This window comes from Mesoplodon bidens, assembly GCF_964165515.1.
Source record: "Mesoplodon bidens genome assembly, chromosome: 2".
In the NCBI taxonomy this organism is placed as follows: domain Eukaryota; kingdom Metazoa; phylum Chordata; class Mammalia; order Artiodactyla; family Ziphiidae; genus Mesoplodon; species Mesoplodon bidens.
The window spans coordinates 165,886,253-165,910,570 of NC_138177.1; the positions used below are offsets into that span (position 1 = coordinate 165,886,253).

Below are 24,318 nucleotides of genomic sequence, written 5' to 3' on the forward strand. Positions count from 1 at the left end.
ACAAAAATTTCACAAGCAATATTCACCCTAATTACATGTGAGGCATGCTGATATTCCTTGGTCTAGTCTATTCCATACTATTCAATTTCCTTTTTTTTAAATACTGCTTTAGTTCCATTAAACAATGGAGTGCTAGGAGCTGAAGATTATTCTATTTGGGGAGGGGAAGCTAAGTTGCAATCAAACTGCAAGTTGCAATCAGGAAACATTCAGAAGAAAGGGACCATTTGGGTTCCCAGCTCCAGCATTTTGTTGGATTTTTCTTTTCTAGGGAGTTAAAGTATGACCATGTTGAGTTTGAAATGTCAATTAGATATTTGAGCAGAAATTTCGAGTGGGCAGTTGACTTTATATGTCTGGGGCTCAGGAGAGAGGGCTGGGTTGCAGGTGTGAATTCTGAGTCATCAGCAGATAGGTAGTATTTAACTGGATGAGATGACCATGGGAGGAGAGAAGGCAGAGGAGAGGCAAGGACAAAGAACTGAGCCTGGGGCACTCAGATGTTAAGCAGCCAGTGAGAAGAATGACCCACAACCTCTACCTTTTTCTTTCTCCTTTTCTCCATCTTGCTGTCAGAAACACAGATGTGGTGGATGCCATCAAGGACCTTAAGACCAGGGCCTCACTCTAGGGATGGTAGAACAGTGAGCTGCTGTGCTGTGTGTGTGTGGGGGGGGGGGTCTGATACTTCCAGCTGAATCTAATTCCTAACTGACACAGGAACAATACTGAGAAACTCCTGGCAAGATTGACCAAGAGAAAAATAAAAAAGAAGGAAGGTGGCACAAATAAACAATGTTAAATTTGAAGAGTGGGACTACAGAACTACAGCTATAGCAGAGATTTAAAAGATAACTGGAGAATATTAGAAACAATTTTATGACAACAAATTTAGAACAAAGGTAAAATAGACAAATCTGTGGAGAAATAAAAATTTATATCAAAAATGATCAAGTAGAGTATGAGAAAGAAAAATTACAGAACAATATTACTTAAGAACATAGATGTCAATGCCCTAAACAAAAAATTAACAAGCTAAATCTAGCAATGTATTTACAATATAATAAACACGGGAATTCCCTGGCAGTCCAGTGGTTAGGACTCAGCACTTTCACTGCTGAGGTCCGGGTTTAATCCCTGGTCGGGGAACTAGTATCCTGCAAGCCACGTGGTGCAACCAAAAAAAATAATAATAACAAAAAAAAATGATAATAAATACATCATGACCAAGATGAGTTTATTCTAGGAAGTTTGATTCAACATTAGAAAATCTACTAGTGTAATTAATCATATTAATGTTAGAGAAGGAAAACCAAGTGAATATTTCAATCTATACAGAAAATGCACCTGATAATTCAACAATTTTTTATGTTAAAAATTCTTAGCAAACTAAAAAAAAGAAAGAAAAAAAATAATTCTCAGCAAACTAGGTATAAAGCACCATTAAGCTGATAAAGTGCCCCCTCCTGGAGGGGAGGGTATCTACATATATTTGGAATTCAATAAAGAAAATGTTTCTTCTCCCCATTTATTCAATCATTTTTGATTTTTTTTTAGTTTTATTGAGATATAATTAACATACAGTTATGTACAAGTTTAAAGCGTACAGCATAAATCAGCTCTCATTATAAAAGAAATTAAAACTTTTTTGTGGACCCCTAAAAGTATTGAGACTCCTAGGTACGATGCTTATTGTGTCCAGTGGATAAATCAGCCCAAATGATTAGCACCATTAAGGGAATGATTAACACTATTTTCAGGATGTTTTTCTCTGGAAGGATGAGGAAAGGGGAGGCCACAGAGGAGGATCATATAGAGAGCTTCAAAAGTACTGAAATGTCCCATTAAACTAGTGGTGTGTGTCTTCATTTTTACTGTTTAAACAATACGTATATTTTATATTTTTATATGTATGTATATATACATGGATATACACACATATATTCTTCTATATGTATATTTCATAGTAAAATTTTTACAATAATATATGTAAGGACCAGGTCATGGGTGGGTGGGTGGGGGGTCTTAAAGACCAGGGTAGGTCCTGGCCGACCACAGGCACATGTAAATTTGCTCTGAATACTTTAATGACCATCTGGCTCAGGATCAAGTCCCTCCTGCTCACTCACAACGAGGGTCCTGCTCTGCCTGTCTGCCATCCCCACCACCACAGGGGTGGCTGGTGGAGGTTCTGGGGATCATCCTCCAGGCTCCAGAAGGACCATTGCATTGGCCTCAGCTGCTCAGCTGTAGGATGCTAAGGAACAAGGACTCTGTTAAGGGACAGATTCCCAGACCCAGGGTCCAGGGGGATGCAAGGGTATGGCTCTGGGACAGAAAACTGCCCAGAGCTTCCAGGGACCACAGTGGGAGGCTCTTTCTCAACCTCTTAGATAAGGGGTGGGAGTGGCAGTTCAGGCTTCCCGATCCTAGGAAATGGATAGATCTAGGCCCTGGATTCAAGGGGACAAGTGGCATTCAGAAGACTGGACCCCACATTGAATGTCCCTTAGATCACCAAAGATTCCATGTGCCAAGCATGGCTGGCACTGAATGGCACAGTCCCTGACCTGATAGGGTCATGCTGGTCAGGTGACCAGGGAGGCCTGGTGACCAGACTGAAGGACGTTGTTCATGTCTGGTTCTGTAACACCTCTGGGCCTTGGCCCAACCCTATGGGCTGTCATGGGTTAAGAGTCCAACAATAATGGAAACTGGATTTCCCGCCAGCCAGATGGAATGAGGGCTCTGAATGGGTTTTTAAAAATAGCCTGTATCTTCCCTACCTGATTGTGGGCACCCATATTCATACCCACTACACCTGCTTCAGCCTTTTTTCTCGCTTCTGTCTCTTTCTGACTCTCTCTAGGTGTGTCTCTATGTTCCTTTCCAGGTCTTTCTCTGATTCTGCCTTCCCCTCCCCCCAGCCTCCCCCCCCCGACCGGCCCCACCTGCTGCAGAGCACTGTGGCTCCAAGGAAAAGAAGCTTTTGCTGTGAGCGCGTCAGATGCCAGGACCTCCCCTCCCACCGCCTCCATCTCCCCCACGCACCCCCTCCTCCTGTATCTGAGGCCTGGCCTCAGCAGCCACTCCCACCACTGCCGCCCCCAGACAAGCTGGGAGGAAGGAACAGCTTGGACGTGGGGCTTGGATGGGGGTCGGCTTGGAGGCAGGGCTGCCTTTCCCTTCTGCAGGGAGGCCAGAGCCCAGCTGGCTCGTGAATTATTGAGCTCCTGTGCTAGTGGCTCTACTTGGCGGAGCGCTGGGACCCGCAGCACCAGCCTAGAAGAGTGGGACAAACTCAAGGTCATTCAGGTTGAAGCAAGACTCTAAGCTCCCAGCCTCCCTCCTATCCCCTCACCTGAGCCCCTAGGGCTAAACCTGGCAACTCCCCACCTTTCTTCACTTTATAGGGAACCCATCCCAGCCCTAGTCAGAGGGAACCCATGCTCTCCCCTGGCCCTGGCCTCTGACCTCCACACAGTTGCCCTCCATCCTTCATCCCTCAGACAGGGGGCCCCTGAGGGTGGGACTCCACAGGAGGGGCCTGAGGGCAAGCCTGCTCAGACTGAGGGCTCCAAGTCTGGGTATGCCCATCCCCAGTCTGTGTCACCACCTCCCTTAATGTCTCCTCACAGGGCTCTACCTTACTTAGGGGAGGTGGTACAAAGCCAGGACCCAGGGAGGGGCACTCCACAGCAGCTCCCATGCCAGCCTCTGGGCACATCCCTGCCAGCTCAAGAGAGAATCCTCCCCTTCCCAACCATCCCTATGATTTCAGCAAGAATTGAACAGTGTGGAAAGAAGCCCAGGATGTGAAGAGCTGGATCTCGGTTGAATGACTTACCCGCTCTGAGTTTCAGTTTGCTCATCCATAAAATGGGAAGAATAATATCTGCAGGTGGTCTTCCCAGAGCCTACTTGTGGGCCTGCTTTCACCTCTTCACTGCCACGGCTAGAAGGCAGCTATAGGGCCCAGGCTGGGGCCTAGTCTGGCCTCTATCTACTCCAGCTCCACTGTCTTGTCTATTTATTTTTCTAGTACTCCTCCATTGGGAACCACTCCTGGAATCCCTCCCCTGAGACCCCAAAATGCCCTGGATTACCTTCCACTGCAGCACTAAGCTGCCACCTCTCACACCGTGTTGGCACCTGTGGGTATGATCTGTCTTCCAAGGTCGCATGCCAAGTCTTACTCCTCTCTGTGTCTGCAGCAGTCAGACCAGGGCAAGGCACAAAGTAGGGGCTTAGTGATGCCTGTTGAGTGAGGGAATGGCCTAGAGGCTTTTCATGTTCTCTACCTTGATTACCACCCCCTCCCCTGCCTCACCATACTTGCCGGGGACTTTGACTGTCCACTGCTGCTGGCTCTCCCAAGCCTACTGTCCTCCTCAGTGGCTCACTTGGGAGATCTGGGGCGGGACACTGCACCACCACCCTACCACTTCCGACAAACCCTGTTCTTTCCCCTCTACCCTTGAATTTCACCCATTTCCTTAAACCACAAACCCAGGGGGTTGTGCTAAACTGTTACTTTGGTGGCCTCCAATGAAGCAGGCCTCCATATATCCATGCCCTTGTGTGTCCCCTCCCATGCTAACTCTGGGCTTGGCTATATGACTTGCTTTGGCCAATGGGATGCCAAGTAGTGTGAAGCAAGCAAAGAGTCAATAAGCACTTGCACAGTGGGTCTAGTCCTCTTGGAAGCCAGGTGCCTCGCTGTGAAGGTCAGCTAGACTTCTTCTTTGTTTGCTTGTTTTTTGAATTTTATGACGAATTTTATTCCAAAGTGGCTCTAGTAGTAAATACCAGAGACATTTATGTAGAGTTTGAATACTGTTTCAGGTAAAGTGAAAATGGATAAAAGCAATATTTCTAGTTAATATGTTTTGAGATAATATGATTTTAAATGTGACTTAAATGTAATAAATATTAATGAACTTATTTACAAACCAGAAACAGACTCACAGACATAGAAAACAAACCCATGGTTACCAAAGGGGAAAGGAGAGGGGGATAAATTAAATAAACAACAAGGTCCCACTGTATAGCACAGGGTACTATATTCAATATCTTGTAATAAACTATAATGGAAAAGAAAAAATGTAATAAATATTTAATATAGAAGTTTTACTATTTTATCTATTTTGAAAGGTTTATGTATTCAGAATCATAGGGGAGTTTTTTTTTTTAAGGAGAACCACTTTATTTTGAGTAGTAAACAAAACTCCATTTATAATAAACAAACCTTCCATCAATTTCTTCACAGTTAGTCCAAAGAACAAAACCTCTGGCTTAATTAGAATTTACATTTAACCTTAAATATTCTAAAATCCATCCATGTCAATTTTGGAATTTTAATCTTGCCTGATACTATGAAATAGAGCAAACCTTGATCGATGGTCAAATTTCTAACTTTTGCTGTTAAGCCACTTTTCTTGACCTTGCTCTTGATTCTGTAACATTCCAAAATGTTCAATGGATTTGTAATAAACTTCCAAGATGAAGGGGAATTTCTTGTTCATTGTTTGCCTGAAATCTTGGCTTGTGTTCTTCTCAAACAAAAAATATGTTCCAAAAAATGCTCACAGTTCAGCTACTAAAACTCCCTTATAGATCTTCTTTGCCAGAGGATCCATAGTATGGGCCATCCTGAGGCACGTACTCGTGGGGCTGTGCATCAGACTTCTGAATGGTGAGAGACCAGGTGAAGAGAGGTCCTGAGAGAGACGATGCCCTCGTGGTAATCGAGCCCCCGCTGCTCCCAGCTGAATGCAGCCGCATAAGCGACACCAGGCAAAACCAGCAGAATTAGCCAGCTGACCCCCGCTGAACCACAGAATTTTTAGAAATAATATATCATTTTAAGCCACTAAGTTTTGGGGTGGTTTATTTCTCAGCAATAGATAACTGAACCAAGGGCCATCCTGAGCCCTCTCTGCCCGTGTCTGGCACATCCGGTCCTGTGGGATCCACATCCAGAATATGTCATGTATCCGACCACTTCTCACCTCATTCCCAGGCACACCCTGGTCCGGGCCACTGTCACTCTCACCTGGATTATTCCCAAAGCCTCCTCACTGGACTCCCTGCCTCCACTCTTACTCTCCGGCAATCATCATACAGGGACCAGGGTGAAGCTTCTGGGGTATTAGTCAGATCAAGTCACCCCCCACACACACTTGAGACCCTCCAGTTACTTCCTATATCACTTAGATTAAAAGACAGACTCTTCAGTGGCCTTTGAGCCCTGTGCAGTCCAGTGCCCGCCACGTCTCCACCCCCGCCACCAGTCACTCTCCCCTTGCTTAATGCGCTCCAGCAATGCTAGCTTCCTTTCTGTTTCTCGAACATGCCAAGCTCATCTCCATCTTGCGTCAGCTCTTTACTCTGCCCAGAAGACTCTTCCTCTAGGTCTTTCTGTCTAAGTCTTCCAGTTCTCAGCTTACACATCCGCATCCCAGAAAGGCTACTTATAGAAGAGGGAACTGAGGCTCGAAGAAGTGAGGTCATTTCCCAAGTACCCACAGTTAGGAAGAGTCTGGGCTGAGTTTTCATCCTAGGTCTATGTAAGCCCCCACTCCAGGGCTCTTTCTGCCACATCAGTGGTTTGGAAGGGTGAAGGTCATGGGCTCCCGAGAAAGGGGAGGGGTTGGAGGGGCTTCCTTCACTTACTCCTCCCACAAACACTCCCAGCCATAGCCCTTGGACCCTGTCCTGAGCTGGGTGCTGGGGACTCAGAGATGAATCAGACCAGACTTTACTCTCCAGGATCTCCTGTCTGGGGAGAGGGAAAGCATCAGAGGAGGGCTCAGACAGCCTTCTGCGGTAACTCAGGGAGACAGCCTTCTAGCTGGGGGCTCTCTGGGAAGGCTTAACAGGGGATGTGAGACTGGCTGGGGGCGGGGGGAGAGAGCCAGAAATTGGGGGTGGTGTTCAGTGGCCAGAGCTGCCTATTCTTCCCTGTGAGGGACCGGGAGACTCAGCATCGGCTATGTGTGTCCAAGCTGCTGTGTGTGTGTGTTGTGTGTGGGTTGTGTTGTGTGTGTATGTGTGTAAGAGAGTGAGGGAGTAGTACTGGAGGTGAGGTAGAGACTAGGCAAGAAAAGGGCTGGGGCTTCCCTGGTGGCGCAGTAGTTGAGAGTCCGCCTGCCGATGCAGAGGACATGGGTTCTTGCCCCGGTCCGGGAAGATCCCACATGCCGCGGAGCGGCTAGGCCCGTGAGCCATGGCCACTGAGCCTGCGCGTCCGGAGCCTGTGCTCCGCAACGGGAGAGGCCACAGCAGGGAGAGGCCTGCGTACCGCAAAAAAAAAAGAGAAGGGCTGAATGAATAGATTTTACTGATGTGGAAACTAAACCCAGAGAGGCTGAGTTGCTGCCCCAGCTCACAAAGCACTAGGTGGTAAAGGCAGGATTTGAACCGAGCCTGTCTTGACACCACCTCCTCCAGGGCCCACTGTTTATTCACTATGTGACCTCAGCTAAAGCTATTCTCTTCAGGAGCCTTATTTCCTCATCAGTAAACTGAAGGAGTTGGATGAAGTTTCTTCCAGCATGAGGAAGCTGCAGAAAATACCTCTACTAGAGCTTAGAACCAAATTCAGAACCAAAGAAGCAGCCACCGGCTCAAGCTGGTACAGGATGGCTTCTCAGCCTGCAGCTCCCTCCAGGCCTAGCAACTGGGTGCCATGCAAACTAAAGCCAGGGAGCCCCAGTAATTTCCCCAGTGTCAGGTGGACCTGGGGTCTCCCTCTCAACAGCCCAACCTAGAGTTCCAGAAGTGCTTATAGCCCAGCTCCTTAGAACTCCAGGGCTCCAACTATACCTCTAACCACATTAGCAGCCCAGTCCAGAGCCCAGCTTACTTGTCCAACATTCCCCAGCATAACTCCAGGACTCCCCTGGTTCTCTCCAGCCTCCAGGAACACCATCCTTTAGCCAATGAAGGAAAGGGGAGAGGCAACTCTGAATGGTCATTGGCCCACTGTTTGACAAATATAGACAGACTGACCAATCAGAAGAGCCAAAACAGCCTCAACTTCCATGTTCCAATTCTGTTCATCCTCCACCATTCTATTCCCACAGGGTTCCCTTTCAGGTGGTTCCATTCCATTCATTCCATTCAGAATTCCAGGAAATTATATCTGGGAAAGAGAGGTATGGTAAGTAGAATTAGAGCTGATTACAGAAGAGAATTCTTGAGGGGAGAATTCCCCCATTCTGCTGGGGCCTGGGGCATTCTCCAGAGCCCAGTTTCAGTGGTATCCAGAGGAGCCACTGCAAAGAGCTCAGGCTCTGAACAGAAAGAACTTGGGCTCAGTTCTGGGCTCTGCCCCTTAACTAGTTATGTGAACTTGGGCAAGAGGCTTAAATCTCTGAACCTCTGTTTTCTTAGCTATAAAATAAGGATTTGGGGCTTCCCTGGTGGCGCAGTGGTTGAGAGTCCACCTGCCGATGCAGGGGACACAGGCTCGTGCCCTGGTCCGGGAAGATCCCACATGCCGCAGAGCAACTGGGCTCGTGAGCCATGGCCGCTGAGCCTGCGTGTCCAGAGCCTGTGCTCCGCAACGGGAGAGGCCACAACAGTGAGAGGCCCGCATACCGCTGAAAATAAATAAATAAATAAAATAAGGATTTGGGATCTATATTCACTGAGTTATTGTGAGGATTAAATGGGAATAAGGCTCATAATATACCTAACACATAGTAGATGCTTGTGGTCAGTCATAGTAATTTGTTCTCCTGCTTATTCTCAGAGGCAGTGGTCTGGCCTCTGAGAATCCTGGCCCCAGAATAGCTGGGGAGGCAGAGAGGGGGCAGGAAGAAGGGGTTAAAATAAAATAGCTGTCATCTAATTACCATGTGCTGGCCTCTGTAGTAATCACCACATGAAACTATTACTACTTTAACATTGTGGACAAGGCGTCTGAGGCACAGAGAAGTTCAATAATGTGGTCAAAGTCACACAGCTAGCAAGTGGCAGAACTGGGACATAAATTCAGGCTCCCTGTCTCCAGAGTTCAAACTCTGAACCACCGTTCTGTCCTCCCTCACACTAATCCCATTTTAGGATGAGAAACGCTGAGGTTCAAAGAGATAAGTTCACACTGCTGCTGAACAGGGGTATATCTAGGACTCCAACTTAGATCCTGTGACTCCGAAGTTCTGGCAATTTCTGCCATTGAGTGCTGCCCCCTAGTGCCCCCTATGGGAGAAGCACACCAGAGGCAAGGAGCACATACCCATGGATCCACACTCCACTGCCCACACTCCCCTGATCCACTGCTTCTCCTCACTCCCAAAGCTGCAGGTCTTATAGCTTCTAAGTATCACTGTGAATGTCATCCATATATACAATCATGATATTTCTTGGCCATCTCACAAATCCTTAAATTCAACAGGTCTAACTCCATGTTTATACTTTTATACCCCAAACCTGCCTTCCCCAGTCATCTCCATCCATCCACTAGCACAAGCCAGAACCCCAGCCATCCTTGACACCTCCCTCTCCCCTTCATTCTTTCACCAGTCCAGGACCCTGAATGGTGGCCGAGGAAGGAGACCAGAAAAGTAAACATCGATCAGAACAGAGCAACAGTGGTGGAAGCAGAGGATCAGGACAATGGCCCCCAATTGTGGCCAAGAGGAAAAACTGAACTCAGGTGGTTAGAAAGGCAGGACTTTCTGCTTAGAAAGAAGCCCAAACACAGCTTTAAGGGCCAGGAGGAGGACACAGTGTTTCTTACTGGGAGCCAGAAGGACTGGGTTCCCACCCAGCTCCTCTACTAACTCACAGTATGGCCTTGGGACCTTGATGTGCCTCAGTTTCCCCATCTGTAAAATGAATATGACCATGGCTACCTCTAGGGCTGTTGTAAGGATCAAATTTAAAGGTGTTTGCTTTGTAAACTGTAAAGAGAAGTGCACAGGAAAGGTGGACTATTATCTGGAAACTTCACTCCAATAGACTTCTCTCCTTTGTTATGCTAAATGCTGGACCCATAAGGTACCTTGTTTTGTTTTCAAAGAATGTCATCAGTTTGGGGGCTTTTTTTTTTTTTGGCCAAGCCAGGATCTTAGTTCCCCCTCCAGGGATTGAACCCAGGCCCTCAGCAGTGAAAACACCAAGTCCTAATCAGTGGACCTCCAGGGAATTCCATTGGGGCTTTTTTTTTTTTTTAATCTTCTCTTTTCTTTTTTTAAATTGATTTATTTTTGGCTGCATTTGGTCTTCATTGCTGTGCGCGGGCTTCAGTAGCTTTGGCACGCGGGCTCAGTAGTTGTGGCTCACAGGCTCTAGAGCACAGGCTCAGTAGTTGTGGCACACGGGCTAAGTTGTTCCACGGCATGTGGGATCTTCCCAGACCAGGGCTCAAACCTGTGTCCCCTGCAGTGGCAGGCAGATTCTTAACCACTGCACCACCAGGGAAGCCCATTGGGGTTTTTTTAAATTGTGGTAAACAAAGAAACAGAAACAACAACCAAAATATATATATATATATATATATATATATATATATATATATATATATATATATATATACAGAAAAATTGCCATTTTGCCCATTTTTAAGTTACAATTCAGTGGCATTAATTACATTCACACTGTTGTGCAACCATCACCATTTTCTACTTCCAAAATTTTTCATCATCCCAAATAGAAACTCTGTACCCATTAAGCAATAACTCCCAATTCCTCCCTCCCTCCAGCCCCTGGAAACCTCTAATCCCTGTCTCTATGAATTTGTTTATTCTGAATATTTAATATAAGTGGAATCACAATATTTGTCCTTCTGTGTCTGGCTTATTTTACTTAGCATGACGTCTTCAAAGTTCATCTATGTTGTAGCATGTATCAGAACTTCATTCGTTTCATGGCTAAATAATACTCCATTGTGCGTATATACCATATTTTGTTTATCCGCTCATCTGTTGATAGACACTTGAGTTTTCCACCATTTGGCTACGGTGAATAGTGCTGCAATGAACACTGGCGTATAAGTACCTGTTTGAGTCCCTGTTTTCAGTTCTATTGGGTATATACCTACACTGTCATCAGTTTTTGACAGTTTTTCAGTATACACTGTGGCAGGGGTATGGGCCCTTGGGAACAAGGCCCAGTGTATTTGAGTGTGGGAGGAAGAAGGGCAGATGAGGAGAGAGGTTTCAGTGTGGCTGTGATTAAAATACCAGCTAACTTGTGCCTTTTGCAAAGTACTCCACAAAACACTCTGGAGGAGGAAATATTATCATCTCCATTTTACAGATGAGAAGGGAAGTGGCTTCTCCAAGGCCCCACAGCTGGTGAGAGGCAGGGGCTCCAGAGAAAGATTCCCTCACACATCAGCAAGTGCAGGCAGAGGTTCAGAGATCATATTTCCCTTCCTTCCCCTTTTTTCTTTTTTTTTCCTTTCTAGACAAAGAAAGTAGTTCTGAGCTGCTTCAATCATCATGTTCCTACTTATTAATCTACAGCATTTTAGGTACTACAGAATCAGAATTTTGTAATGTACTTTTACTAAACATGGTCTGGAAAAAGCAAAACTGTGAAGACAGAAGAAAGATCAGTGGTTGTCAAGGCTGAGACAGTGGGGAGGAACTGATTGCAGAAGGGTTTAGGGAAATTTGGGGGGGTGATGAAATTGGTCTATATTTTGATTTGAGGTGGTGGTTATGCAACTGTATGTATTTTTCAAAACTCACAGAACTGTACCCTAAAAAAGGTAAATTTAACTGTATGTAAATTATTCTGTAATCTTTAAAAAAAAGAATGAATAAATGAATGGGGGAAAACTAAATAAGATTCCAGATGCTTGGATTTTTGCTACCTTGAAAACCTGGCAAGTAACCGTGCCCTTAACTATTTAGTTACAGCATAAGTTGCTATCTTTTTCATGCATTCATCCATTCATGATAAAATGAAAGTCCTTGAATCCAACACAAGAATCAGAACATCACTAAAAATTAAATCTACTTATGGTTCCCCACAATTCCTGACCCCTCCACTACCCCATCCCCAGGCAATCACTATTCTGAATTCTGTGTTCCTCATTCTCTTGCCTTTTTTTTAAAGTTTTTTTTTCACACATAAATTACGTTTAACCTTCTGAATTTGCCCTCTCCCCCTTTTTTTTCGGTTAAAACAGGTCAAAAACAGCAACTTCGGGCTTCTCTGGTGGCACAGTGGTTGAGAGTCTGCCTGCCGATGCAGGGGACATGGGTTCGTGCCCTGGTCCGGGAAGATCCCACATGCCGTGGAGCGGCTGGGCCCATGAGCCATGGCCGCTGAGCCTGCGCGTCCGGAGCCTGTGCTCTGCAACAGGAGAGGCCACAACAGTGAGAGGCCCGCATACCGCTAAAAAAAAAAAAAAAAAACAGCAACTTCATATGGTTCAACCCAATATTATGCCTAAATATAGTACTTCTAGTTGTATTTGAACTTTATGAAAAGGATGCCATTCCACATGCACTCTTCTGGGACTTGCATTTTTTTCACTCAGTATTATATCACCATGATCCAGCCGTACTGCTATTTTTCACTCATTTTCTACTGCTATGTAATTATTCCACGTTTCTTTACCTCCTGTCAATGGCATTTGGATGTTTTCAGTTTTGGGCTACTGTGAACAATGTTTCTACCACCATTCTTGTACATGTCTCTTGGCATATGTGTGAAATTCTTGTGTCTGTAACACAGGAATGTACTTACTGGGTCTTAGGGCACACAGATGTTCAATTGTACACTATGTGACTCACTTTCTGAGCTCCAAATGAAGGTAAAATGGCCACTTGCCCCAGGTGAGAATGTGAACAAGATGTGGTGGGAGGGACTGCCAAGGAGGGTCTCTGGTGGAAATTGAGCATCTACTCTGTGCACATGGCAGGACACCTGTGGAATGAGACAATGGTGTCCTGAGAGGTGAGATAGGGAAGGAAACCCCCCAGTTGCCATGGGAATTAGCTTCCAAGGAGTGTCCCACCCTGGCTGGGCAAGGAGAGGACTAGGCAACTCAAACAGGGCAGACAAAGATACTGTCCTAATTGGCAGTATCTCCATCTAGGCTTAGGAGGTTGTGTATCTTTGGTACACCTGGAGGGAAAGGGGCTAGGCAGTACTGAATTCCTCCCACTTACCAATCCTTACCCCAGTGATCTCTTCCCATATCCTTTATCTCATTTTGCATCCATTATCTTTTTTAATTCTCCCAGTTGGAGAGAGGTACTATTATCTCCACAGATGAGGCTTAGAGAAGGAAGTGTCTTGCCCAAAGTCACACCATTTGGGCCAACTGCCTGAGCAAATAATTTCCCTGTCCTAAGTCTCAGTTTCCTCACCTGTAAAATGGGAATGATAACACCCGAGGTGTTATCCTCAGGTGTAAGGACAAAATAATACTATGCAAGTAAGGGGGTTAGCATGGATCCTGGAGATGTTCCCTAAAAGTCACTTGTTTATTGGTGCTATTGTTGTTATTAAGTTGGTATTAAGGGGAGCAGGAACCCAGAATAATCCGACCCCTGACTCTTGCCACCCAATGATGTTGCCTCTTGCAGAGACCCCATGGGATGCGGTGATCATGGACCATTGTGGCCACATCTGCTGATCTGGGATGTTTCAGGACTGCACAGCCCAGTCTCCTCTTCCACCCGCCCCAGAGCAGAGGCCTCTGTCTTCCTCTGCAGATTTCCTGGAAAAGAGAAGGTGAACTGATCAGAGCAGAGGAACCAGGCCCCCAGTTCTGCCTCAGGACAAACGGAGAAATCAGGTCCCAACGATTCAATCAGTAGAGAATATCTGCTGAGCGCCTAGGATGTGCCAGGTCCTGCTCTGGGCACCCGGGGCATTTGGGAACAAGAGCATACCCTAGTCAGAGGCTAAAGGAGGAGACGGAAGACAAGAAAACAGTGTGCTGAGTATTATGATAAAGAGTACAGAGAAAACCAGACAGGCGTAGGGGTCAGGGAAGGGGTTTCAGGAGACAGGCCCTTTGAGCTTAGCCTTTAAGGCCCGGCAAGTCCTCCGCAGCAGCTCAGAGATTGCTGGGCCCATCTGTCCATTTAATAGAAAAGCAAACTGAGCCCCAGCGTCTGTCCACCTTGCCCGCCACACCTCACTTACCCGGACTAGGCCGAGCACTGCTCTCGCAGTCCGCGGACCGAGGGCCAGAGCCCGGCCGCAGTGCCCGCCCAGCTCCCAGGGCGGGGCCTCGGCCCAGGTGCGCGGCGGAGGCGCTTCGCGGAGGCAGGAAGTGTGTCCCCAGCGGCGACCCGTGCAGCGCTCCCGCGAGACGCTCACCTGCGCCCCAGGTGAGCGGCGAAGGGGGCGGGGGGAGGCGCCGAGCTGGAGGCGGCTCACCTGGCAGGACAGGTAAGCCCCGCGCGGGCCCGAGGGGGCGCGAACCAAGGCGGCATCGGTGTGGACAGACCCCCGAGGCTACGCCCGGGCGAGCGAGGGTCCCGGAGCCGGTTCCATCGGTGCCACCCTCCCACTTCCGGGGTGCGCGGGCCGGGCCCGGCCAGGGAGCGGCCTGAGCGGGCGCCTGGGCTGGGCGGGCAAACTGGGGTGAGGGTGCCGTGTTCGCCCTTAGGGCTGCGCTGGCTTGGGGTGGGAGCTGTGCTTGCCGGGGAGGCGGGGGCGGGAGGGGAGAGGGGGCCGTGCACACCCTGAGGAACAGTGTCGAGAGGCTGGGTCCGCCCGCGGGAAGAGGGCCCCTGCAGCTGGCGAAGCTGGTGCTTGCCCCGAGGGCATCGCTGCTGTAGGGTCTATGCTAGTCCGAGCGGCAGTGCCGGGGTCTGCTTCTCCCTTGCCCCCGGGACTAGGTGCCCGCGGATGCGGGAGTCCCGGGCTGAGCCTTTGGGGCAGGAGATCAAGGGTGCACGGATGCCGGGCACGAGAGCCGACGGCTGTTTCGTGAACAGGGCTGGGGTGCCCCTCTCGGCCGGGTGTGCAAGACTCGAGTGGGTGGGACACAGGCTGGTGCGACCGGTCGTGACCTGAGCACCTTCGGAAGAAGGGGATGGGACGGAGACAGACCTCGGAGTGTGTGTGTTCTCAGGGACTAAGGGGGAGTGGGAGAGCATCAACTAGAAGTTTGAGGGGGGGTGCCCGGGGCCTGGGAGCTTCTGACCCTGAGGAGGATCCCTGCAGTGCCTTGGGACGCCCAGTGACCCAGCCCCTCCCAGGTGCCAGGCACAGCTCTAAGGCCCCTGCGCAGTAAGATCTCATTTAAACCTCAAGGTGGCCCCTGAAGATACTCCTCACTCCCCTTGTTAAAGACGATAAAACTGAGGCCAGGAGTCTTACCCCAGGCCACAACAGGAGCCCCTGCTAAACCAAGAGACGGGTGTTCCTAGGATTTTGGAGGTGGGGACAGCAGCAGTGAGGGGGAGATATAGCCAGGACAAAATGGGCTGCGATTGACTTTAGGAAGGTTTAGGGCCTAGAAAGGAGGGGGAAACTGAAGCCAAGCACTGTCCTTACCCCAGGTCTTGTCCCCCTTTCCTCCATCCCACCCCGCCCCACCCCCCGAGATGTGTGGCACAGAGCAAAGTACAGGGGCTCCAGAGTCTGGCAGACCACAGTACAAATCCAGCTCCATTCCTTTCCAGCTAGGTGTCTCTGGGCAAGTCACTTCACCTCTCTGAGCTTCAGATTCCTGACCTGTAAACTGGAGATATAATACTTACCGAGCAATTGTGAGTGTTAAATAAAGCAAAAGTCCTCTTGAGCTGGAGCCTATTTCTGGCCCATTTGCTGCTGCTTCCTCAGCATTTAGTACAGTGCTGAGCACATGGTAGGTGCTCAGAAAATATATTTGTTGGATGAATTTAATGAATGGTAGCGACTGCTAAAACCTTGGAGGTAGAGGAGGAGAGAGTAACCAAGACCATGAACAATAACCTCTTGTTGTTCTTACAAACCCCAGGTACCCCAGAGCTCAGTGTGGTTCAAACAGTGTAGATGTGCCCACCCTCCTGATCCAAGGGCTGAGCCTGGAAGACTCAGGGCTCTCCCTGTGCAGCCCCTCCTTGGGCACAGGCTCACCCATGGAGCTGGCAGCTGACCACTTTGCCCCCTTCCTCCCAAATAATAGATGGGATGGGGTAGTGGATAAGAGTATGGGCCAGGCCACTTGCATTCAAACAGCTGTGTGGCTTTGGACAACTTAGTTAACCTCTCTGTGCCTCTGTATAACAACAACAATAATACCTACAAGGGTATTATTGTGAGAATTAATTAGTTGAATACATTTAAAGCACTGAGAATAATGTAAGCTTTCAATAATTAACTCTTTCACTAGAAGGCAAACTCCTGGGGTTAGGGAATTTTGTCTGTTTTACCACTTTATCCACGGAATTTAGAAGTGTCTGGCATACATCAGGCTCTCAGTAAATATTCATTAAATGAGTGAATGAATAAATCCATACCCACCCCAACATTGCTCAAACCCAGGCAAAGGTTTTTAACCACTTGCCTCTCTGGATTGTGAGGGACTTTCAAGTCACCTATTACAATTTCAGTTTGCACACCTTTGGAGGGGGACTTCACCTTACTCTCGCCAGACTGCTGCTCCCCCCACTCTGGTCAGCCTGGAGCCTAAGTCCTTTCTCTTTCTACCTAATGGTCCTGGTTCTACCCAGAGGTCACACAGAATGTATCAGTCTCCTGAAGTACTTACTGTACCAACCCTGTTCCAGACACTGATGCAGAAAGGAATCAGACACAGTCCCTGCCCCTCGGGGTCATATAGGCTTATCTTCAAACAATGGGCTCAAAGCCAACTCAGCTGACCAAGAGCCCAGCAGAATGCTGTGGGGAGAGGGGCTCCCATCTGACTTGAGGTTCTGGAGTGTCCTTGGAGAAGGACCGCTGAGTGGGGCTGGGGGAATGGGTTGAAGAGTTGCAGGAATAGTTAACAAATTCCTGTATCCTCCTCATCTGCATTCACCATGGCTAACATTCCCTCCCTTTCTCTGTCTACACACATATACCTTCTGTTTTGGGGGGAACCCTTTGAGGTTAGGTTGCAGACATCATGCTTCTTTACCCCTAAATGCTTCAGTATATGTTGCCTAAGAATAAGAACATTGTCTTATTTAACATTGAATTTAACATTGGAAATTTAACATTGATGTAATGCTATTAAATAATATACAGTCTATTTTTAAATTTTACCAATTATCCAATTTCTCCTTGTGATCACAGGATTCCTTGTGAATCCTGTGATTCAATTCAGGATCACACAGTCCATTAAGTGTCATGTCCCTTAACTTGGGCTTGTCTGATGTTTCTTCATGATTACATTCAGGTTATACATTTTTGGCAGGACTACTCCATAAGCGATGCTGTGTCCTTTTTAGTGCATAGTATCAGGAGACACATCATGTCAGTTTGTCCCATTATTAATAATGTTAACTTTGATCATTTGATTAATGTAGTGTCTGCCAAGTTTCTCCAAATTTGTGTTTTGTTGTTGTTGTTTTAAATTGTCTACTTATGGCTGCCATAAGTAGAAGGGAACAGAGGTGGCCAGAATGGGGGCCTTGACAGTATGTGGGTGAGAGATGGTGGTGGGCCAGTTTAGGGAGGTAGCATTGATTTGCCCAAAGCACATTGCCTATTAGAGCCAGAACTGGGACTAGGATACAGATATCCTGATGCCCAGTCCCAGGTTCCTTTCACATCACCAGTTCTAGGACACTAGTGCCATTAAATCAGGGATAAATAAAAAGTTAAGAGATTAATGTCTCAGAAAATCCAGGCTAACAATAGTAACTCCCCAGCACACCCCTACATGTGATCAAGGACCCTCCCAAGTACATCACTACATAATGTTCCCGCAGGCAGAGTTGTTTACTCCCATGATGCCCCATATATCCTATGCGTTCCAGCTCATGAGCTTTTAAACATCTGTTTTCCCTACAAAACCATGTGTGAATCACAGGAACAGTGCCTATAGTTCATCCATTTTTGGTTCTTCTGTACCTAACACAGGGCCAGGTTCAGTGAAATCTTAGCTCTGAGCTTGCTAGCAACCAAGTCGAAAGGGAAAGAAGATGTATTTTGAGTCTTGGCTTTCTTGTCTAGTCAAAGGAAGCAAAACAGTGCTTGATGTTAAATGTTGATAGGAGCGCAAATCTGAGCCATACTGAAACATTGACCGGGGACCTGTTGATTCCCATGTCTGATTTGAAAGGGAGGGGAAGAAAGGGAAGGTGGTAATGATCAGGTTCTGTAGCAAGTCAATGGAAAGGCATTTGCTGAGCAGACTCAGAGGCTCTGTACTGCTGGGCTTACCAACAGTGGGAAGAAACTCAGGGAGACCGTTGCCCAGAAAGTGAGATCCCAGGAGATTTTTCTTTTTATATGGTAAAATATGCATAAAATTTACCATTTTAATGCTTTAAAGTAATTTTAACGTTATAGTCCTGTGACATTAAACACATTCACACTGTTGTATAACCATCACCACCATCCATCTCTAGAACTTTTTCATCTTCCCAAACTGAAACTCTACCCGTTATATACTAACTTTCCATTCTCCCCCATCTCCAGCAGCTACCATTCTACTTTCTGTCTCTGTGAATTTGACTGTTCTAGATATTTCATGTAAGTGGGACCATACAATATTTGTCCTTTTGTGTCAGGCTTATTTCATGTAGCGTAATGTCTCAAGGCTTATCAATGTTATAGCGTGTATCAGAATTTCATTCATTTTTAGGGCTGAATAATATTCCATTGTGTGTATAGAGCACATTTTGTTTATTCATTCATCCATCAATGAACATTTGCGTTGTTTCCATCTCTGCCTATTGTGAATAATGCTGCTGTGAACATTGGTGTACCAATATCTGTTTGAGTGCCTGTTTTCAATCATTTTGAGTATATACGCAGAAGTGATATTCCTGGATCAGATGGTAATTTTATGTCTAACTTTTCGAGGAAACTCCACACTGTTTTCCACAGCAGCCATACCACTCTATATTCCCACCAGCAATGCACAAGGGTTCCAACTTCTCCATATCTTCTCCAATGCTTGTCATTTCTGTTTTTAATAGTAACCATCCCAATGTGTGTGAAGTCCCAGGAGATTCTGATACATAGTTAGACCACAGAGAGAACTTCCTCTCTGGGGAGCAAGGGGACACTAGACAGGATTCTTGGGCATACTTGGGCCCATCCACATCACAGAGCTCTCAGAAACCAGAAGTCTGAAGCTCCTCAGGTCATAGTGCAGGAGCTCGCCGCTGACCTCTGATCCTGACTCCTTCCTGGCCTCTCCCCCACAGGTGCCTGGCTACGGCAAACCATGCGGTGAGCCATGCCCCGCCCTGGACACCCCCGCCCATCATCTGGGCCCCCACGCTTGGGACCCTGGGAGCGGCCAACGGAGCTATGCCTGGAGACATACGATGAGCCATCCCGGGCCCCACCAAGCCGCCGCACCCGTAGGCCAGACCCCAAGGATCCCGGCCACCATGGACCCGAGAGCCTTACCTTCATCTCTGGCTCTGCTGAGCAGGCTGCTGAGCCCCCAGCCTGCTGCCTGCTCTGGCGACCCTGGGTGTGGGACTGGTGCCGGGCCGCCTTCTGCTTCCGCCGCTGCCGGGATTGCCTCCAGCGCTGTGGAGCCTGTGTGCGGGGCTGCAGCCCCTGCTTGTCCGCTGGGGACTCCCCTGAAGGGGCTGCTGAAGCCAACTGGGTCAAGGAGCACAACGGAGTGCCCCCCAGCCCTGACCGTGCCCCTCCCAGCCGGCGGGATGGCCAGCGGCTCAAGTCGGCCATGGGTAGCAGCTTCAGCTACCCTGACGTCAAGCTCAAAGGCATTCCTGTGTATCCCTACCGCAGCACCACCTCCCCAGCCCTGGACGCGGACTCCTGCTGCAAGGAGCCACTGGCCGACCCCCCACCCATGCGGCACAGCCTGCCCAGCACCCTTGCCAGCAGCCCCCGAGGCTCTGAGGAGTACTACTCCTTCCATGAGTCGGACCTGGACCTGCCCGAGATAGGCAGTGGCTCCATGTCCAGCCGAGAGATCGATGTGCTCATCTTCAAGAAGCTCACAGAGCTGTTCAGTGTACACCAGATCGACGAGCTGGCCAAGTGCACCTCAGACACTGTGTTCCTGGAGAAGACCAGTAAGATATCGGACCTTATCAGCAGCATCACCCAGGACTACCACCTGGATGAGCAGGACGCTGAGGGCCGCCTGGTACGCGGCATCATTCGCATCAGTACCCGAAAGAGCCGTGCCCGCCCGCAGACCACAGAGGGGCGCTCAACCAGAGTGGCTGCCTCTGCTGCCCCTGCCCCTGACAGTGGCCATGAGACCATGGTGGGCTCAGGGCTCAGCCAGGATGGTAGGTGGGGCCCCACAGGGCTGAGGGGCAGAGTAGAGGAGGCTCTGGACAGGGAGGGTTGCACTGGGGTCTTTGGCCACTGTGGGTCCACCCTCAGCCGGTCCCAGCTCTTCCTCCTCCTTTTTCTCCACTCTCCCACATCCCCTAACAGGTTCTTTCTGTCCCCTGCTACCACCTGCCAGAGTAGCTTTCAGGCCCAACCAGCTAGCCTAGTTAACAGGACCCAGGAACCCATGCGAATTTGGATCTCTGACCTGGCCTGGCCTAACCAAAATCCCTACCCACCCACTCATCCCTGCACAGATGGACCGACACACACACACACACACACACACACACTCACACACACACACACTGTTTGTTTTAAACATCGTTTCCCTAGCCCAGCCCAGGGGTGAATGGCCCCTCTCTCAATGGGCTGGGGGCAGAAGTGGGGAATAGGGTTGAAAGGATGTGATAATGACCACTGCCCCTTCGTGTTCCCTCCCTAGAACTCACAGTGCAGATCTCCCAGGAGACGACCGCAGATGCCATCGCCAGGAAGCTGAGGCCTTATGGAGCCCCAGGTTTGGTCCTGACATGAAAGTGTGGAGAGGAGAGGGGACTGCCCTAGCAGCCCCCCACCTGCCCCTCTCCCAGCTTCCTCCTGGGGTGGGTGAGGATGGGATCAGAAAGGGACGAGAAGCCTGAGCAGCCTTATACCCCATCCCAGTCCTGCAAACTGGCTTAAAGGTTCAGCTGGGAGAGATTCAGGGGGATGCCCCTGAACCAGAGGGGAGGGGGGCAGGTGCCCAGAACCTGCATCTAAACCCAGGTCACTGGAGAGGAAAGTGGAGGGCGGGTGAGGGGGGCCATCCATTGGTGCTGAGAAGGCACCATGTGTGGTTTCTACTGCTATCCTCTTGGCTTTTGCAAGCCCCTGGGAGCAGGGTCATTACCCTTTAGAGAGCGAGACTGGGGTTCAGAGAGGTCAAGAAACTGAGTGGATCACCCAGCCAGGATCAGACTGACCCAGGCTCAAGTCCCCCTCTGCTCCTTCTCAGCAGGTTTCTCCCTGCCTGAGGGACTTGCATGAGCCCCTCCCCATCTCTGAGCCTCTGTTTCCTGCTCCCTTTCCCCTCAGGATACCAAGCCAGCCACGACTCATCCTTCCAGGGCACCGACACAGACTCTTCAGGGGCACCCCTGCTCCAGGTCTACTGCTAACCCGCACTGGGCCCAGGGACCGCAACCCCCTTCTGAGAGAAGCACATCTACTGCATGAAGAGAGGGACCAGAACCCTCTTTGTGGGAGGGAGGCCATGAGCCCAGAAGCAGTGCCCACTCTGGCTCCTCCTGCCTTGGCTGACTGGTTCCTGGACCACATGCATTTCACTGGGCCATGGTGCCCACATCCCCCGGGTCCTCCGCTGGCCTGACCCCTGCCTGGGCCTGTTCTTTCCTGCCCACAGTCTTCAGGAAGCCTAGGTCATGGAAAGCAAAGACTGAGGGGTTAACTTCTGGAACTGAATCCTGACTCTGCCCCCATAACATGCTCCCCCTGTAACATACACCCCATAACCAATCATGCAAACCTCCCCCTCCCCAGGACAGCGGGGAGGGAAGGTAACAGCTAAAAGAAGCTTGTCTTAAATGGATTGGGTTTGGGGGCAGGCAGGGCCTCCGGAATTCTGTGGGCAGTGCCCAATCCATGTTACGTTCTGTTGAGCAGTTAGGTTCTCCGCTGATGTTCTACATGCTAACGTGACTATAGTACAAAACTTAATAGACATCTTTCTGCTCATCTTGGCTGTGATACTGTCCTTTCTGTCCCATTTGCCTGACTGCTGCCCGGAGCAGGAGACATCATAGAGTATCCAGCCTGGCTTAGTGTCGTGGGGTTGAGGTCAGAAGGCTAAACTGAGAGCAGTGATGCCCATCTCTCAGGCTCACGGTGAGTTCTAGGAGATAGAGCCAGTCACAGTGTGTGTGCCTGAGAAGGGTTTACCAAGTGGTTTCTGTCATTGTTGAGAGGTCCTTCTAGGCAGAGAGGTCCTTCTAGGCAGGCCTGCCTGGACTCCCTCTGTTGCCCCAATTCACTGCCTGTAGGCTGGCCTGCTTCTGGCCATCCCTGCAGTTTCCCCAAATCCCTGAGCACGTGTCAGCCCACCCCACCTCAGACCTGCTGCTCCCTCCACCTCCCCCTGGTACGGACAGCACTCAGGGTCACTGGTGTCTGCTCAGCACTCCCAGCAACCCAGGAGTGTGTGTGTGGGGGGGGGTCATTCTTCTTTCACAGGTGCTGGCGCTCAGAGGTGTCAAGGAATTTAGTGGGTCATGCAGCTAGTAACTGTGGCTCTGTATCCGGAAGCTGGCCTCTTGGCAGTTGTGCCCCCAAGCTGGCAAGCTGACTTGCTTGGGGTAGAAGCAGGCTCCCCGTTTGGACATCAGAGCCCAGCTGGGTTCAGAAGGATCTTACTTGGCTTCTCCTCGCACACAGGGGTGTGTTTGTTCTCTCAGTGAGACCAGAGCAGGCCCAGCAGCCCAGTCTTGACTGATGCTAAGCTAGGTGTCCAGGATCCCTCACTGCCCCACTTCACCTGCAGCACCCCCCGCCCAGACTTTCTATTGCCCTCATGGGCACCCTTTGGAAAGTGACTGGACAAACTGTACTTGTCTGTTCAGTTTCCTATTGGACACACAGGATGGTCCCTTGTGGCCATGACCACAGGGCCCAGTACCAGTGATAAAACTGGCCCCTTTCCTTAGGCTCTGCTGTCTCTTCCAGGTCAAGGCCTCTGCGATTGAAAATGACCACAGGCCGGGAATTCCCTGGTGGTCCAGTGGTTAGGATTCTGCACTTCTACTGCAGGGGGCATGAGTTCTATCCCTATTCGGGGAACTAAAATCTCATATGCCATGCCACATGGCATGGCCAAAAAAAAAAGAAGGTAAAGAAAATGACCGTGGGACTTCCCTGGTGGCTCAGTGGTTAAGAGTCCGCCTGCCAATGCAGGGGACACAGGTTCAAGCCCTGGTCTGGGAAGATCCCACATGCCGCAGAGCAACTAAGCCCGCACACCACAACTACTGAAGCCTGCACGCCTAGAGCCTGTGCTCCGCAATGAGAAGCCACCGCAATGAGAAGCCCGCACACTGCAACGAAGAGTAGCCCCGCTCGCCGCAACTTGAGAAAGCCCACGCGCAGCAATGAAGACCCAATGCATCCAATAAATAAAAGAAAAAATTACCACAGGGGCTTCCCTGGTGGCGCAGTGGTTGGGAGTCCACCTGCCGATGAAGGGGACACGGGTTCGTGCCCCGGTCCGGGAAGGTCCCACATGCCGCAGAGCAGCTGGGCCCGTGAGCCATGGCCGCTGAGCCTGCGCGTCTGGAGCCTGTGCTCCGCAACGGGAGAGGCCACAACAGTGAGAGGCCCGTGTACGGCAAAAAAAAAAAAAAAAAAAAGATCACAGGACACTGAAGCCCAGGGATATTGCTGGACAGAGTAGGAGAGTGATGCCACAGTCCTTCCATCTTAGCCTTGGCCCAAGAGCACCATTTTCCAAGCTTAGCCTTGGGAACTACTACTGGCATTCCCGGAAAAGAGGGTCTGTAAGTGTGGTAAACAGACAAAGCCAAACACTGCATACCTTCCTTAAGTCTTTAACAAGCTATTCTGAAATGCCAAAAGGACAGACATGCTGTGTTCCAGAAATTCAGGGGTCACCCACGGCCCACAGAGCATAGCACCCTGGCCAAGCCAACCTAGACATTCTTGCTGTAACCATGACCTCTGTGGCACCCTGCACTGTGACCTGTACTCTCCCACCAAAGGGTCAGCTCTGGTGGCTGGATTTAGGCAGAAGGGAACACCTCTCCAGCCCTGGCACTCCCTCAGTGGCTCACTCTGTGAAGCCCTAAAATCTGCAGAGGTCCAGGTCAGAGACACGCAATAGGCTCCACTGGGCTTCAC

The 24,318-nt window shown here is 49.4% G+C and overlaps 1 protein-coding gene across 2 annotated transcripts; it reads left to right on the forward strand.

The window, feature by feature from the left end:
• Positions 1 to 14,247: 14,247 nt before the first annotated feature.
• Positions 14,248 to 22,098, forward strand: KDF1 (keratinocyte differentiation factor 1). Of its 2 annotated transcripts, none has more exons than XM_081224241.1 (4): positions 14,248 to 14,309; positions 19,293 to 20,363; positions 20,855 to 20,929; positions 21,487 to 22,098. In XM_081224241.1, exons 2-4 carry the CDS (start codon positions 19,325 to 19,327, stop codon positions 21,567 to 21,569), a joined length of 1,197 nt encoding a protein of 398 aa, XP_081080367.1. In that variant the 5' UTR covers positions 14,248 to 14,309; positions 19,293 to 19,324; the 3' UTR covers positions 21,570 to 22,098. The 2 variants fall into 2 exon arrangements, with proteins under 2 accessions (XP_081080367.1, XP_081080368.1); XM_081224242.1 differs by having other exon boundaries at positions 14,304 to 14,370.
• Positions 22,099 to 24,318: the final 2,220 nt, after the last annotated feature.

What these genes read in the sequence shown, in the direction of transcription:
- KDF1 (XM_081224241.1), top strand. Translation starts at nt 19,325, where the DNA reads ATGCCCCGCCCTGGACACCCCCGCCCATCATCTGGGCCCCCACGCTTG. An exon ending in CTCAGGGCTCAGCCAGGATG is followed by an intron (nt 20,364 to 20,854) that starts GTAGGTGGGGCC and finishes TTCCCTCCCTAG; the next exon opens with AACTCACAGTGCAGATCTCC. An exon ending in GAGGCCTTATGGAGCCCCAG is followed by an intron (nt 20,930 to 21,486) that starts GTTTGGTCCTGA and finishes CTTTCCCCTCAG; the next exon opens with GATACCAAGCCAGCCACGAC.